The following is an 18,459-nucleotide window of genomic DNA, read 5'->3' as shown; positions in this document are numbered from 1 at the left end:
GTTTCAAATTACTCATACAAATGTAATACTGATAGATTCTTCCTAAAGATAAAAACAGAAGATTTTCAAGTTTACCCTGCATTGCTGAGTTTATCTTAATTTTAAGTTGACTGGGATAAATGCTTCAATTGGCAATAAGCTGTAAGGAAATACCCCTGTACCAGTTAGGAAGTCTGTGGCTGACCTACTGGTCCAGCCCTTTCTCATTTGCCTATTTTCATTATGAAGGCTACTTGCTTACTCTGCCTCCCTCACACAATACTAGACAACAGGATATAAGCACAAACGTGGTGGAGGCTTCTGGAAAAGCTTTTATTCTCCTGACAGAAAGGACAGGTACACCAGGCACGGCCCCTTCTCCCAGCTTCCGATGTAAATATACACTCTGGACCTGTGGCAGCCACGCTGCAACCATAAGGAAAAGGCCAAGAAATCACTTGTTCTGACCAATACCAGCAACATATGAAGAGTATGGTTTTAAAATTTGTGTCAAGACTGTGTTCCTAAGCAACTCGTCAGGAGGAAAATCTTTGCTAAAACTTAACATCAATTTAAATATATTTAGAAACTATACATTAGAAAATGTATTTAAATATATTTAAAAATGTCTTATTAAACAATTTCTATATTTTGGGGATATACTGCAAATGAAGTTTTCTGATATAACCAATTAAAATCAACAGATCAATCTGTATGCCTAAATGGCGATACTAAGTTCAAAACCAATTACCCCTTACCTAGCTTGCCTTGTCCTACCAGTAGGGGTACAAAGACACATAAACCAACAGATAAATTATATATTACATGTTTATTAAGGGCACAACTTTTATGTAAAATTTACATTTTATGAAAAAATCAAAAATATTTACAAAATTGTGTAAGATAGATTGCATTGTTCTAATTACAACTCAAAGTAGTAAATAACATTTCTTAAAAACTCACATTTGTTAGAGTTCTGTTTACAAATTCTTGGTTAAAGAGGCAGCTACAAAGTTTATCACTATACATAAGCAAGAACCAGCTTGCTAAATACATTTCCCACTGAAAATCTACTGGTCTCTCTCTTTTTTTTACACCATTAGTGGATTTTTAAATGAAAAACAAAATCAATATAAACTCATATGGCTTCAAAATTGTAACCTGCGCCTAATACAAATGTAGGTATGAAGACTGTGGTAATTAAGAAAGTGCAGAAGTTTAACCATTTCACTAATTTGTACATTTTCAGGTAATACTTGATTTAAAAACAAACATGGTGAGTGTAATGGTGTCTTAAGTCCAATAATAAAGTATTAACTGCCCATTAAAAGCAGCCCGATTACAAAGCAGTTACATTTAAGATTCCAGTAAGGGACTGTAATTGGCATTTAAAAGAACACAATATAAGAGTTAGCAATTCTCATTTCGCTCACTGTTTAGTAAAGATGAACATTTCAGCAAATTGTCTTAATGTGTTGCTTTAGTCAAATCTAAATTTAGAACTGGGCTAACACTGAATATATTTAAAAAGCACATATTGTGTTATATGTATTGCTAATAAGTAGATTTTCTGCTGTATTTAGTAGAGCAAGTCGTTACATAAATGTCTAGTAGGGGTTTTATGTTCTGTAAAGCTTAACAGAATAATTAGTGGTTTTATATAAATTATCATATACAACACAATTTACCACTTCTACGTAAAATGCAGGACACTGGCATTTAACCTTATAAAGAAAATTCCCACTTGTAAATTCTGAAAATGTCCAAAATATTTTAAGTCCTTCAATTAATCAGGATTTGCTATAAAGTTAGGTTTTTTACTATTTCATATTAGTAGTTCAAGAAATGCTTAACCTAATCCATCACTTCAAATAATCTCCCCATTTCTACCACGTGGCAGTTAAGTAATAACATAGAAATTGGTAATTTTTCCAATCGGTGAAATGAAAACAACTGGCAGTACTTCTCCAATGCCATAACTAATGTTTCTTAAATGTGTTCAAAATTCATGCTCAAAAACATTCAGTAAATGTATATAAATTTCCAATGACAGAATGAAGGGAAGTGCCAAACTGAGAAAGCAGCAGTTACCAATCAACCATTAATCAGTTTTTCAATATTTGTTTTATGATTTACATACTTAGGTGGATAACTGAAGGTAACTCTTCCCCCTGTAAACATACTCCGGTAGGTGTAGTTCTCTTTCTGGTCACTACAGTGTATCCCAAAAGAAGGGAGCCAGGATTTTTAAGTACAAATTATCCTTTAGTTACTCTGAATTCCCTTCCCAACTGAGGCCAAAGGTATTTACAGAAATGGCAATTATCTTGTAAAATGCTTGATCACCCTAAGACAGAAGAGAAGATCCAGACTGTGAGGGGGGAAAAAAGTGAGGCACGTTAATGAACACAAACTGGATAGAGGCACATTTCTGGCTTTTGTTATTGTTTTAAAAGGCACACATTATGTAATCCATATAAAAATAAATTAAATCTACAGCATTAATTCTTAAAAACAATCACAAATTCTATAAAGTTAACAAACTGCAGAAGTAAATTTCTCTGCTGTCTTTTGCAAGCTTATTTTAAGACACATTGCACTTGAGAATTTAAAAAATCATACAAAACACCATTTACACTTTATTAATTTTTATATGAAAATCAAATTATACATTTTTTGCGTACACCTTGGACTCTGGTCTGATTACTTTATGGCACATAACTCAATTTGATTGAGTATTCTAAAGTAACATTATCCAAAACTTAGAATTCACACTCTGTATGTCTCCGATTCAATATCAAACTTAGGAAATTTCAAAGCTATCGCTGACTCTAAAAATTTATGGAAAGCTGAATTATTTTGTGCTTGCTCTCCTGAAATTTTAGGCCTAATAATACACTATAACTCAACATAGACACTGAAGATAATGTAAAATTTCAGCCGAGGAAAACTTCCTTTTACTGAGAATCTCAACAAATGTGCTTCCGGAATATGGCAGTTGATCATTTACAGTGTTGAAAATCATTTCAGTGCTATTGCTTTTGATGACTCACTTCAAAAGTGCAATTTAATGTTTGTAATCAGTTCTCAAATACGTGTAAGTAGCTAAAATAGTGTTGGAAAGAACAGACAACACAGGATGGCAGGCCTGTACTTCTCTCTTGAGCCAACCAGTTTCCCAGATCCGTCAACAATCTGCCAGGTATCGTCCTGAAAAACACCAAGCAGACCCCTGCAATTACACTTTCAAATGAACTCAAAGGAGGACATTTTCCCTGTGGGTACAGATGCACAAACTCCGTTCCCAACTGCAGTTTACAATACACCAGAATCAGATCACAGGTGTCCGGCTGTACGGACCATGATTACTCTCTACCAGGTGTGTCTCTACCTGGCACTTTGTACAGAGGTCAAAGAAGAAAGTTTCCGTGACTTTAGATTATAAACTGCCTGACAGTTTATTAAACAGTTGCTTAGAAACTTACTGTTCAAATATAAATGTTTCCCATGTACATTAAAAACTTAAAATCTCCCAACTTACCAGTGGCAAACCGCTTCTTTACTAAGGAAAGCCTATAGCCAGTGCCTACAAGTTCAACGTCTACTCCTGAGAGGGTATTTCCCTCGCTGAGGAATTGCACTGCAAGGGTGGTGGGTTTACTAGGTCCTTCTGAAAGATCAAACTTTGCTCTGAGGGACCCAGAACCTACAAGGCAAAGAATAAAGAACTTAAAGAGGGCAACATAAAATTGACACAGAAAAAACCCAAATGAATTAAGATGAACTATGTCCTATGCCAATTCATAAAATGTATACAGTAAACAAACCACTGTCCTGCTTCCAAAGCAGACTTTATTCAATGAATCTGAATTAATTTAATCCCTGCTTCTCTCTGACTTAATAGTAAACACCCTGGTAGATTCCTGCTGAGATTCAATGTGCTACAGACACATGCTGAAGTAAGTCAAAAGAGAAAAAGGAAATCCACGAGGGCAGTTCGGAGGGAAACCCTAGGAGGAGTACGAGTAGGCATAAAGTCAAAAGGAAATGACAGCCAACTACCATATTTTGGGGGTGGGAGAGGTAAAGAAGGAAAGACAGCTAAGATTGGGAGAGCTGTATCAACATTATTATTTTCTACTCTGTTTCTTAAAATTTAACTGGTCTATCACACGAAATACAGCTGACCTTTAAACGTGGGTTTGAACTATGTGGGTCTACTTAAACGTGGACTTTTTGTCTCCATCAGTACAGTACTGTAAATGTATTTTTCTCTTCCGATTTTCTTAACATTTTCTTTTATTTAGCTTACTTTATTGTGACAACATAGTATGTAATACATAGAGCAGTACGTGTGCCGGTTACCAGCAGAGTTTCTGGTCAACAGTAGACTATTACTAATAGAATTTGGGGGGGAGTCAAAGTTTTATGTGGATTTTTGACTATACAGTGCCACCAGGGTGGGCAGGGTGCAGAGGGTTCGGCACTCCTCACCCCTGCATTGGTCAAAGGTCAACCAGGTAGTTGTGAGATGGTTTCTTCTCAATATAACCATTTATTCAACATACTGCAGTCTAGTCGTATGCCAGAAAATGTACACCAAATAATTATGATGAATATGATAAATGCTATAAAAGAGCTCTCAAGAGCTATGGGCACAAAAGCCCGTAAAATGTTGGTGAAGATGACAATGTGAATTGCAGGCAGAGGTAACTACAGGTACAGAGATAGGAGACCTGAGAGCACAATGCCTTTAAGGGAACTGCATCCATCACAGAAGAGCTGGAGAAAGGATGCAAGAGTGGCAGAAGATAAGACTCGAGTGGTAGGAAGGAACAAGTTCCAAGTATCTTTACAGTTCATGATAAGAAATAATCATAGGGAGCCGCTAAAGATAAGACAAAAACAGTTCAGATTAGTATCTCAAACGGGGAGAGAGGTACAAGATGCAAGGTAGGGAAACCAACTAAAAGTCAATAAAACGGGCGCCTCGGTGATGCTGTTGGTTAAGCAACTGCCTTTGGCTCAGGTCATGATCTCAGGGTCCTGGGATTGGGTCCCACATCAGGCGCCCTGCTCAGCAGGGAGTGTGCTGCTCCCTCAGTCAGCCTCTGCTTCTGCTCCTTCCCCACTTGTGTACACTCTCTCTGTCAAATAAATAAATTCTTAAAATAAACTTAAAAGTCTTTAAACAGTGTAGGACTCCTATGTGACAGTTGATTAAACAGGGGACCTAAACTAGGCTAAGGGAAAGGAGAGAAATAAATGCATTTGAAAGATATTTCAGAGTTGGGAGTCACAAAGAGGGAAAAGGAGGGGGAATCTAAGAGCATGCTCAGGTTTCTGGTCAAGGAAAACAGATGGAATTGCTAGGTAGCAGGAGTGACATTCTAGGATTCCCTGCACAGAAGCTGAACATCACAGAGGGAAAATCTGGATTAAGATACCATAACCCTGATCCAGCCTGCAGGATTGCGCCTGATAGCACAGATCAGCTGGGGGATGAACTGCTGCCTAGTTCTTAACCATGTCCAAACCTTCCCTACACTGTTACAATTCTCCTGATAGGCAATTCAATTCTGTGAAAGTTCTAGCACAGGCCAAGAGCAGCCACCTCAGCAGTCCTTAAACTTGAGAATTATTTCCTGTCCCTCTTCTGGGCATAGAGCCAGAATAAAAACATATTTCTATTTTACGGTATTCTAATTTGGATATTTCTTTTTAAAGGCTAACCAAATCAGAACCACATTTAAAAGATTTTTCCATTTCTTCACACACAATGATACCTGAACGGCAGAGGCAAACTATTAAAATATCTGGCTAGAAAATCTGTATCTTATTTCTGAAAGAACAATTTCCCTTATTAGCACTTAAAATAGTACAGTTTCATTAAACAGGGAAAAATACATGTCCTCTCTTCCCTGCTACCTGGTTGTAAGCCCTCAATTCAAATAGGATTTCTGGTTTACTTCTAGTTTTAACTAGGAATTTCAAATTTGTCTCCCCAGAAGTCCTACAGCTTGAGTAAAAGTCAGCACCACTGGAACCTGAAAATAGGCAAACTTCAAGTATGAAACAGCAACAAAGGAACTGCAGAACATCTTGATTATTTCCCCAAATAGCTGTTTGTCTAGTAAAAGTCTGATTCAGCATGGCATGTATAAATAAATAGCCACTACAGATATATTGCTGGTCCTTGATACAGAAATATATGAGAAAAACTCCTGATATGATTTATGTTTTGATCACATTATGCTTAAAATGTTCAAAGAGAAAAAAGCTTAAGCAAAACTGGAAAAGCTAAAAACAAAACAACAAAAAAACGACAACAACAACAAAACCTAAATAGGAAAAGTTATTGAAGGTTAATTAGGCATTCAAAAGAGAGCGGAATTCTCGTAACTTTAAGAGAAAATGAGAATAATTAAAGACTTGATGGTCCTGGAAATTATATTCTAAATTGATTTAGGGGAGACACTAGGGTGACCAGCTAACAGAGATTTTTCCTCTGCATTTTGAACATAAACAGATGGAGACTTGCTGGGAGTAAGCAATTAACTTGTTTCCCCTTAAAATAATAAGCAGAGAAATAAAAGCTGTTGATGGTTGGCTCTTCTAAGGTGATATGGCTAGGAAAAGTTGTCTTAGGAAGGTGGGAAGGCAAAGAAAGGGAATCTGTAAAGGCTGGAAGCTTCTGTGTGATTTCTGGGAGGCCAGAAGGACCCAATAACAGAACGAGCTAACGGGCGTGTTAAAAGAGTTTCAGTTGGTTATCAGGTTACCCAGCAGGACAGAAAGTTCTACTTGAAAATACCTAATAAAGTAAATGCTACCACGTGAGCGTATGCATTTACACAGTTTTTATAAAGTTACAGCAAAACAAATGCTTTTTATTACAGAGAAAGCATATTCAATCTAGAGGGGAAAAAATGGGTTCTGAATCTCAACTGGTCCACCCTCATTTAAGGTATTAACTTCCACCTAGTGGTCAATTCTAGAACTGCAGGCATGAAAATCCAAGAGAAAGCTTTCCATAAAAATGCCTTAAAAAATCCATTTTCAGGGGCACTGCAGTACAAGCAGAAAAAGCATATACACACGTACCTCCATTTTCTGATTTTTCTGAAATACCAGACAGTTTCCAAAAGGCTTTCATTTGTTCTGCATTCCTACAAGAACAAATATCTTCAGATCAAGTGTCTAGTATAGTGCCTTATAAATGGGCAGTCAATAAATAAATGTATTTTAAATATTTCACCAGAACAACTATAGGGCTAAATTTACTTTTAGTATTACCTGGTAAAGATGGGTTTATGATATAATGCTGCATCTTAATTAATGGAAATTTACTAAATTACAAAATTCATCTGGTCGTAAAAAGGAAAATGTATAGGTGGTTCTGTACCTTAATTGCTGAAGAAGAAATTTTATTAAATAGTGAAGCAAACAGAGTGTTAGAATCTCATTTATAAAGGGAACAAGAGAGGAAGTAAGAGATGAGAGTTACTAAACTAATAAGACAAGTGTTCTTATGGATATGCTAGATGCTATATTTAACCCTCCAAAACAATTATCTTTAGTTTTTTAAGGAAAAAGAAAGTTTACAGAGACTGAGCAATTTGCCTAAGGGTAAAGCTGTACCGCATCATTCAAGTCTGGGTGGTGACAGCAAATCCACTTCTGAATTGAGGCTACTGTGATTTGACTAATAGGATGAACAGCATCTTTCATCCATACCATGGTTTCCATGGTAAAATGCACTAAAACTTTTCAAACTTATAAGTCGGGGAGCTTAGGTTCTAGAAGTGGGGACTTGCAGCAGACACTGAGCAGGAACTCAGAATCTACACTTTACCACACTGCGGGCGGGAGGGACTGCATGCTCGTGACTCCTCCGTCCACGGGCACCACCACCTGTATGCTGGAAAGCACGCTTGGTGCCACCATAGCTTCTGGGTTGTACTTATAATCCACTCTGACATCTGTGGTGCCAGCACTACATTTCCAGTACGTTGCAAGATTTAGAGGAGTGGACTGAATACCATTTGATGATACCTTTAAAGAGAGAGAGAAAAAAAGTTTTTTGTCCACAAACTAAACAAGTCATGCTAATGACATGTATACATGAACACAAAAGGTCTGGAATCAAAAGTAATGAGCGAAATATTGCCAGGCAGAATAAAGCAGGCTCATCTCAAAGGAGTAAGAGTCCCTCTCCAAGTGTGGATCTAAGACTACGTACATCAAAATATCCATGATACTCGTGCAAAATACATATTCCTGTAGCTCCAAATGCAGAAAAATCTGACTCAGAAGCTTAGGTGGAAGGTTCAGAAGTATGAGATCAGGTGATCCTTATTTATGCATATAACTTTCGAGTATCTCTCAATATCCAACACAGAATTCTAAGATTCCTTAAATACATCATGCAACACTGCAAGTCGAGAATTAGAATACTTACAACTTTGTGTTTAAGTTCCATCACATGACCCATAGTAAATGGTGCAATTCTTTCTTTAGTTCCTTGCTCAAATAACTTTTAAATCACCCTAAGTTTACACTAATACTACATTTTCATTCTTCCTTATTCTGCATACTTTGCCTTTTCTTGATAACATACATTATTATCTATTTATTACATATACTGGCTATCTTTCATGCTATTCCTGGTAAACAAGCACTGAAAAGTATTTATTGAATTAATATAACGAATACTTGGAATAAACTTTAAGCCCACTTAAGTGGCAGTGCTTTTTAAAGTATTTATTTCCTAGAAACACAAGCCATTTTAATACAATTACTCTACTAAAAATTCAGATAGTATGGGGACAAGGGGGGCAATGCCTGGGTGGCTCAGCTGGTTAGGTGTCTGCCTTTGATTCAGGTCATGATCTCAGGGTCCTGGGATCAAGTGCCGTGTCGGGCTCCCTGCTCAACGGGAAGCCTGCTTCTCCCTCTCTCTCTACCCCTCCCCGTCCTGCTTGTGCTAGCTCTAATAAATGCAATCTTAAAAAAAATTCAGATAGTGTATAAGTATATGAAATAGGAATCTTATCCCTTGACATTCTTACTCCCCAGTTAACACCGTGGTGCATATCCTTACGCAGTTGGTAGACATGCACACATGGATTACGTTCTTGTTAAAGGCTGCAGTGACTCACTGAATGAAGTCTCTTCTGTAGATGTGTACTTAAGTGGCTTCCATAAAGTGAATCTCCTTTGTACCTTACCTTCATTTTCTGCCCATTTGTGTGATATTTGAAGAACTGATTTCTTGAGGTGGAATTGCTGAATTAAAGGTTCAACTATTCAGGGGCGCCTGGCCGGCGCAGTCAGACTCTTGGTTTGGCTCAGGTTGCGATGTCAGGGTCTTGAGATGGAGCCCTGTGTTGGGCTCTGCGCTCAGGGTAGAGTCTGGTTAAGACTTTTTCTTTCTCTCCCTCTGCCCGCCTGCTCGTGCATGTGCGCGCACTCTCTCTCTCTCTCTCAATAATTCTTTAAAAATTCAACTATTCAGCAATCTAATTCAACAACCTAATAGAACTGCTTTCTAATCAGTTTGATTAACTTGTACACCTTCTAACAAGTGGTCACGTCCCTCAATAGAGCAATCTTGCCCATTTTTGTCAATTAATGGGCTAAAACTGGTATCTCACTGTGGTCTTAATACTCATTGCTCTAATTACTACTGACATGGAGCATCTTCTGTAAGCTACCTGCTGAGTTAATCATCTTTTACTTACTAATTTATAAGGTTTACAGTAAGCCTTTGGTCTATCTTACATATTACAAATACTTATCCCTCAGATTAAATATGGATTCTGTTTAAGAATTTGTTTTAACAAGAAGAGTTTATACACACTAATTTATTTGTTGTCAAAGATCTCACTCCCTCATCCCATGGCTTCTGGGTTTTGTATTACACTTAGGTCTTGACATTTCAAGATCAAAATATGTAAAACATATACATATATACACACACTTGCATATATACCCATCGATTTATATTCACCCATGATTTAGTTTAGGAACTTTGTGGTTCATCTGTTACTATTATTGAACATGCAGATTTTATTTTGTTTAAAGCTATGAGTTAGGGATTCAGCGAGTTTTTCCCCAAATCTCCAGCCTGATGCCCCAGTATCATTTACTGAAAAATTCATCATTTCCACATTGCCTTGAAATGCTATTTGTCAAATAAATAGTTTTCCATTTATTCTTAGATCCATTTCTGGACATACTACTCCTTTGATCTGGCCATCTATTCCGCCAGTTCCAAACTTCTGTAAATACTGTCACCTTACAAAAAGTTTTCCCATTAAAACTCAAACATGACTCCACATTACCATTTAAGACATTTAACTATTTCAAGCTTTATTTTTCCAGAGAACCTGAAAATGACTGTCAAGTTCCCAAACACCAATATATACACTGGGTTTCTGATCAGGATTACATTAAATTTGTAAGTTATTTTAGGAACACCTGAAGTATTCCTTTATAATGATATTCAACTCAGAAGAGATTGTGTTAGGTTTCTTCCTAATTCGTTCTTATTGTTGTGTTCACTGTGGCTACAGGAAAGGATGGTATAACAGATTTTTTTTTTAATTTTAATTAATTAATTTTTAAAGATTTTATTTATTTATTTAGTTGACAGAGAGAGACAGCCAGCGAGAGAGGGAACACAAGCAGGGCGAGTGGGAGAGGAAGAAGCAGGCTCCCAGTGGAGGAGCCCGATGTGGGGCTCGATCCTAGAACGCTGGGATCACGCCCTGAGCTGAAGGCAGATGCTTAACGACTGCGCCACCCAGGCGCCCCAGTATAACAGATTTTTAAAAGAATTTTTATTGTGGTATATTGCCATGAATCTCAGGTGGAAAACATAAAGATTTAATATTTGTATACACTGCAAAATAATCACAATTATTTTTTCTCATGATGAGGATTAAGATCTATTCTCTTAGCATCTTTGAAATATGCAATATTTCAAAGTTTTACTAACCTTAGGACACTGTATCTTCCATCCCCATGACTTATTTCGTTACTGGAAGTTTATACTTCTGAATCACTTCACCCATTTTGCCTATCCCCCTGAACCCTCTATTTGGCAACCAACAATCTGTTCTCCGATCTCTGAGCCTGGCATTTTGTTTAAGTTCCATATGTAAGTGGGATTATACAGTATTTGTCTTTGTCGGTCTGACTTACTTCACTTAGCATAATGCCCTCAAGGTCCATCCATGATGTTACAAATGGCAAGATTTCATTCTCTAATACGGCCAAGTAATATTCCACTGTCTATATACTACGTCTTATTTACGCTTTCATCTATCAATGGACACTTGGGTTGTTTCCATGTCCAGGCTATTGTTAATAATGCTACAGTAAACATGGACATGAAAATAAATTTGTGAATTAGTGCTTTTGTTTTCTTCAGATATCTAGAAGTCCAATTGCTAAATTACATAGTTCTTTTTTTTTTTTTTTTGAGGAACCTCCATCCTGTTTTCCATAGTGGCTGCACTAATTTCCATCCCTACCAACAGTACACAGAGATTCCTTTTTCTTCATATCCTCTCCAAAACTTGTAAATTCTTTTTAATAACAGCTATTCCAACACGTATGAAGTGAAATCGCATTGTGGTTTGATTCGTACTTCCCTGACTAGTGATGTTGAGCATCTTTTCATGTACCTACTATATGTTTTCTTTGGAAAATTGTCTATTCATACCCTCTACCCATTTTATAATCAGATTGTTGGCTATTGAGTTGTATGAATTCTTTTGGATATTAATCGCTATTAGGTGGATTTGCAAATACGTTCTCCCATTAAGTAGGTTGCCTTTTCTTTTTCTGATCATTTCCTTTGCTGTGCAAAAGCTTTCTAATTTGAGGTAGTCCCACTTGTTTATTTTTGCTCGTTGCCTTCACTTCTGGAGTCTGATCCAAAAATCATTGCCAAGACCACTGTCAGGGAACTTAGCCACTTTTTTTTATTCTTCTAGGACTTTTATGGTTTCAGGCCTTAAATTCAAGTATGTGGCCATTTTGAGTTTATTTTTGAGTACGGTGTAAGACAGGGGCCCAGTTTCATTCTTTACCATGTAGCTGTCCCAATTTTCCCAACACACATATTGCAGAGCTATCCTTTCCCCATTGTATATTCTTGGCTCCTTTGTTGCAAATTAATTGAATATGTATTCACTGATTTATTTCTGGACTCTATTTGATTCCACTGATCTATGGGTTTGTTTTTATGGTCATGCCCTACAGTCTGGACTACCACAGCTTTGTAATACCATTTGAAATCGGGGAGTGTGATATCTCCAGCTTTTTCTTTCTCAAGATTTCTTTAGCTATTGGGGGTCTTTTATGGTTCCACACAAATTTTAGTACTGTCTGTTCTATTTCTATAAAAAATGGCATTGGAATTTAAGGGACTGCACTGAAATTCTAGATAGCTTTGGCTATTATGGATATTGTAACAGTATTAGTTCTTCCAATCCATGAGCACGGAATATCTTTCCATTTATTTGTGTCATCTTCAATTTCTTGTCTTACAGGTTTCAGTGTAAAGGTCTTTCACCTCCTTGATTAAATTTATTACTAGGAATTTTATTCTTTTGATGCAACTGTAATGGGATTCCTTTCATAGTTTTTTTTTTCCTGACAGTTCATTATTGCTGTACAAAAATGCAAAAGATTTCTGTATATGGATTTTGTATCCTACAACTCTACTGAATTTGTTTATTAGTTCTCAGAGGTTTTTTTGTGGAGTCTTCAGGGTTTTCTACATAACACATCATCTGTAGTGACAATTATACTACTTCTTTTCCAATTTGGAAGCATTTCACTTCTTATTCTTGCCTAATTGCTCTGGCTAGGACTTAAAATACTACGATGAATTAAACTGTTGACAGTAGGCATCCTTCTCTTTTTCCTGAAATTAGAGGAAAAGCTGTCACCTTTCCCCCATTGCGTATGAAGTTAACTGTGCGTGTGCCATACATGGCCTTTATTCTGTTGAGATACGTTTCCTCCATACTTGGTTTCTTTGGAGTTTTTATCATAAATGGATGTTAAATTTTGTCAAATGGTTTTCCTGTATCTACTGAGAAGGTATTTTTATGCTTCATTTTGTTAGTAGTGTACCATGTTGGTTGATTTGTCAAAGTTGAACCATCAACCTTGTTATCTCCAGAATAAATCCCACTTGATCGTGGTGTATGACCCTTTTAAGGTACTCCTGAATTTGCTTTGCTGACAGTTGTAGATTTTTGCAACTATTTTCATCAGCAATACTGGCCTATAATTTTCTTTTCTTGTGGTTTCCTTGTCTGGCTTTGGTATCAGTGCTGGCCTCAATGCTGGCCTCATAAAATGGACCTACTGCCTCCTCTTGTTTTCTGGAACAGTTTGATAAGCATCAGTATTAATTCTTCTTTGTATGTTTGGTAGAATTCACCAGTGAGTCCAGGACTTTTGTTGCTGGGAGGTTTCTGATGACTGATACAGTCTCTTTACTAGTAGCCGATCTATTGAGATTTTCTACTTCATCAGGATTCAGTCTTACAAGGCTGTATGTTTCTAAGATTTATCTATTGCTTCTAGGTTGTGCAATTTTTTGGCATAAAATTGTTCACAGTGGTCTCTCATGACTCTTTGTATTTCTGTGGTACCAGTAGTAAGGTCTCCTCTTTTATTTCTGCTTTTATTTATTTGAGCCTGCTCTCCTTTTTTCTTGGTGAGTCTAACTAAAAGTTTATCAATTTTGTTTATCTTTTAAAATAACCAGCTCAGTTTTTTCTTTTGTATTTTTAATCTGTATTTGATTTCTGCTGTTACTTCTATCATTTCACTAACTTTGGGCTTCATTTTCTAGTTCTCTGATCAGTAGTTATTTTATTTGAGATTTTCCTTGTTTCCCAGGTAAGCATTTGATATGAACTTCCTTAGAACTGCTTGGGCTGCATTCAGTACATTTTTGTGTTGTATTTCCATTTTCTTTTGTGTCAAGAGAATTTTTAATTTCTTTTTTGATTTATTCATTGACCCAATGGTTCTGTAGCATATTTTTTTTTTAATTTTTTGAAAGATTTTATTTACGTATTTGACAAAGAGAGGGAGAGAACGCACACAAGCAGGGGGAGGGGCAGAGGGAGAGGGACAAGCAGACTCCGTGTTGAGCAGGGAGCCCAACGTAGGGCTCAATCATAGGACCCTGGGATCATGACCAGAGCTGAAGGCAGACACTTAACCGACTGAGCCACCCAGGTGCCCCCACAGCATACTGTTTAAACTCCACATATTTGTGAATTTTCTAGTTGTCTTCCTTTAATTTCTAGTTACATATCATTGTGGTCAGAAAAGATGCTTGATAAGATTTCCAGTCTTTTAAAATTTATTAACACTTGTTTTGTGGCCTAACCTATGATCGGTCTTGGAGAATGTTCCATGTGCACTTGAGAAAAATCTATATTCTGGCTTTTGGATGGAATGTTCTGTATATAGCTTTTAAGTCCATCTGGTCTAACACATCATTTAAGAACAATGTTTCCTTATTGATATCTTGTCTACATGATGTAAGTGGGGTATTAAATTACCCTATTATACTTATCAATTTCTCCCTTTAGGTCTGTTAATATATGCTTTATATACTTAGTGCTATCATATATCACTGTATAATGTCCTTCTTTGTCTCTTAATTCCTCTTATTTTAGAGTCCATTTCGTCTATTAACCTACCCCAGCTTCCTTTTGGTTTCTATTTGCATGGAACATCTCTTTGATCCCTTTACTTTAACTCTGGCCTTATACTGGCAGTGAGTCTCTTCTGGGCAGCATATAGATGGTTTTAGTATTTTTAATCCACTCAGTCTTCTGATTGGAGAATTTAGTCCATTTACAGATATTGACAGGTATGTACTTACTGACATGTTGTCAACTGTTTTCTGTATACTGTCTCTGTTTCTTGTGCTCTTCCTTTGTGGTTTGAGGACTTTATTTAGTGGTATGCTTAAATTCCTTTCTCATTTTTTGTGTATCTATTATAGGTTTTTGCTTTGTAGTTACCATGGGGCTTACATATAACAACCTATATTTATAACTGTCTATTTAAAGTTGAGAACCACTGAAGTTTGAAGATATTCTAAAGCTCTACCTTATTTTTAGTCGCCCTCAACATTTGAGGTTTCTGATGTCACATTTTATGTAGTGTATCTTTTAACTAATTATTGTATAGTTATTTTTACTACTTTTGTCTTTTTATCTTCATGCTACCTTTATAAGTAATTAATCCACTACACCTTTACCATAATGCTTACCTTTACCAGTGAGATTTATACTTGCATTTGTTTTCTTATTAATTAGTGCCCTTTCTTTTCAGCTTAAAAAAAGTCCTTTTAACATTTCTTGTCAGGCTGGTTTAGTTGTAATGAACTTGTTTACCTTATGCTTATCCAGAAAACTCCTTTCTCTCTCCTTCAATTCTAAATGATAACTTTGCAGGGTAGAGTATTCTTCACTGGAAGCTGTTTTCTTTCAGTACTTTGAATGTATCCTGCTGTCCCCTTTCTGGCCTGCAATGTTTGTGCTGAAAAATCTGCTGACAGTCTTATGGCGGGGGGGGGGGCGGTTCCCCCTACATGTAACAAGTGGTTTTTCTCTTGCTACTTTTAAGATCTCTTTAACTTTTGATACTTTAATTACAAACGTCTTGGTGTAAGTCTCTTCGGGATCATCTAATTTGGAACCTTCTGGTCTTCCTGGATCTGGATGTCTGTTTCCTGCCCCAGGTTAGGAAAGTGTGCTTTTCTCCACCCTCTCCTCCTTCTGGAACACCTATAATGCAAATGTCAGTCTGCTTGATGTTACCCCTCTAAGACCCTTGAGCTATCCTCACTTTTTTCATTCTTTCTGCTGCTTTGACTGGGTGAGTTCCACTGTCCTGTATTCAGGCTCACTGATCCCTGCTGCTTCATCTAGTCTGTTGTTGAACACCTCTAGTTTCTCAATCAGGTATTGTATTCTTCAGCACTGTGACTTACATTTGATATTTGACGCTTTCTTACATTTTCTATTTCTTTGTTAAAGCTCTGTGTCCATCCATTCTTACCCCAAGTTCATCTTTATGACCATTTCTTTGAACTCTCTATCAGGCAAATTACTTACTTCCATTTCATTAAGGCTTTTTTTCTGAGGTTTTATCTTGTTCTTTTATTAGGAACATTATTCTTTCATTTCTTTATTTTTGCCTGACTCTGTTTCCATGTATTCGATGAAAGAGCCACCTCTGCCAGGCTTGAAGGAGTAGCCTCATGTAGATGAACCTTACCATTCAACCTTGCCCTAGCTGCTACTTGTCTCTTGACACTTTGTGATTATCCAAGCAGCCTATTCCTTTTTAATAGCTCCCAATTGTTGAAGGTGTGCCAAGACCTGTCATTATTCCAAAGGAGGTAATCTCGGCTTCTATACTGAGACTGATTGGAAAGAAGCCAAACCATCAGGCAGCAGCTTTTAAAGAAAGCAGATATACAGAGTCTTGTCAGACCACAAGCATAAGACCTGCTAGCCACCAGACAGGCAATCTACAGGTGTCTGCTAGGCAACAGGTGGAAAAACCAGGGCTCCAGACAAGTGTATAAGCTTCTTTGTGGATGATACCAGCAAGCCGTAGCAAGGCAGAGGGAGAGTGCAAAAATGACAGTGCTCAGCCTATGTTCCCTGGATGGTAAAGACGGTGCCTGCTTTAAAAAAAGAAAAAAAGAAAAGAAAGAAAAGGAAAAAAAAAGGTGTGGAATAAAAGAATGTATATATATGGCACCTGCCAGCTTTCACAAGTTAGCACTAAAATGCTGCCCGTTAGCCCCTCTATCCCTGGAGAATATCCCTCTAGGCCCCTACCTCACTGGCTTACATTTTATGATTAGCAAATGAATCTTTCACAGATAGTCTGGGTACCTTCTGAATGGCTGCTTCTGCCCTGGTCCCTAGGGTGAGTGAATCTGTGTGAGAGCCCTCTAAAAGCTGTTTCTCAGATCACTATAGCCCTGGGTATCAAGGGCATAAGCTCTGTTGCTTTCCAAAGACAGATGTCGTGGGGGCTCTTCTCTCAGGTACATGTCTTAAAAGTTGGGATGCCTGATATGGGGTAGGAACCTTTCACTCAGGAAGAAGCTCCAGGTTTGTGAGTTCCCTTCTGCTTGTGGATTGCAGTGCTGGAGGTGGATCTGTGGGGAGACTGGGTCTCAGCCTCTCCTGCATGCTCCCTTTTCTTCTTTGCTAATGTGAAGAATCGGTTGAGGTAGTTTTCAGGTCTTTTTTAGGGGAAACTGCTCCAGACACAGCTGCAGACGTGGTGTGTCCATAGAAGGAGGAGTGTTCAGGAGCCTATGTTGCCATCTTATACTACCTCTCCAACTCTGATTAGTTGTGGGTTTTTTTTTTTTTATCATCAATATCTTTTCTGCATTAGAATTCCTAACTGGTTATTTAGAAAAGCTACTAATGTTTGCATTAAACTCACCACTTTACTAAAAGCTCTTATAGCAAATAGTTTTTCAGTTGATTCCCTTGAGTTTTCCAGGAATACAACATCACTTGTAAGTAATAATATTTGGGTTCTTCCTTCCAGGATTTATTACTATTTATTCTCTTGTCTACCTGTTCTAACACATCCAGAAAAATCTTATACCGTTAGCGAGCATTATAGGTGTCTTTGCCATTCCAGACTTTAACTGCTTTATGTGTTTCATTATTAAGACTGATGTTATCGGTCTTTTCAGGTTAAGGACAAATTCATGTATTTATATTTGCTCAGTATTTTAATCAGGAATAGATGGTGAATTTGATCATCTGTTTCCTTTGGCTTAACAGATTTTATTTTGAAATATCTTTAGGGATGCCTGGGTGGCTCAGTCGGTTAAGGGTATGCCTTTGGCTCAGGTCAGGATCCCCAGGGTTCTGCAACGGAGCCCCGCATCGGGCTCCTTGCTCAGCGGGGAGTCTGCTTCTCCCTCTCCCTCTGCCTGCCACTCTCCCTGCTTGCACGCACTCTCTCTCTCTGACAATAAATAAAATCTTAAAAAAATATATAAATATAAATATATATACACACACACACACACACACACACACACACACTAGCTTAAAAAAGGAGAAAAAGAAAGAAATATCCTTGAATTTCTGGAATAAACCTCATTTGGCCATGACCTATTACTCATTTAATTTGTGAGATTCTATTTGTTAACATTTTGATTAAGGACTTTTACAAGGATAAGACACTCACCTGATACTTTAATACATCTACATTATAGTAAGAAGCAGCTGGATTCTGCTCTGATAGCTTCTTGAGGTAGACAGTAACAGCTTGCATGTTCATCCAAAAATCTTTTGTGTTAGAATCACACTGTGATGGATCACTGTATGCATAAGAAATATTTTTGTTATTTTAACTGACTTAGCTTTATCCTTTGCCTCT

The 18,459-nt window shown here is 37.3% G+C and overlaps 1 protein-coding gene across 2 annotated transcripts in view; it reads right to left on the bottom strand.

Annotated features, from left to right (window-relative positions):
- Nucleotides 1–789: 789 nt before the first annotated feature.
- Nucleotides 790–18,459, bottom strand: part of FCHO2 (FCH and mu domain containing endocytic adaptor 2) — a 109,645-nt gene continuing 91,975 nt past the window's right edge. For both annotated transcript variants that reach the window (XM_026498809.4, XM_057307444.1), the window contains 5 exons: nucleotides 18,268–18,400; nucleotides 7,835–8,034; nucleotides 7,084–7,148; nucleotides 3,521–3,685; nucleotides 790–3,189 (listed from right to left, as the gene is read on the bottom strand). In XM_026498809.4, the coding sequence (XP_026354594.3) occupies nucleotides 3,167–3,189; nucleotides 3,521–3,685; nucleotides 7,084–7,148; nucleotides 7,835–8,034; nucleotides 18,268–18,400 (586 nt within the window). In that variant the 3' untranslated portion in view covers nucleotides 790–3,166. The remainder of the gene's footprint in view (nucleotides 3,190–3,520; nucleotides 3,686–7,083; nucleotides 7,149–7,834; nucleotides 8,035–18,267; nucleotides 18,401–18,459) is intronic.

Source organism: Ursus arctos, unplaced genomic scaffold (genome assembly GCF_023065955.2).
Source record: "Ursus arctos isolate Adak ecotype North America unplaced genomic scaffold, UrsArc2.0 scaffold_5, whole genome shotgun sequence".
Lineage (NCBI taxonomy): Eukaryota > Metazoa > Chordata > Mammalia > Carnivora > Ursidae > Ursus > Ursus arctos.
The sequence above is the reverse complement of the archived record's forward strand: the minus strand, read 5'-3'. Positions and strand labels throughout refer to the sequence as shown.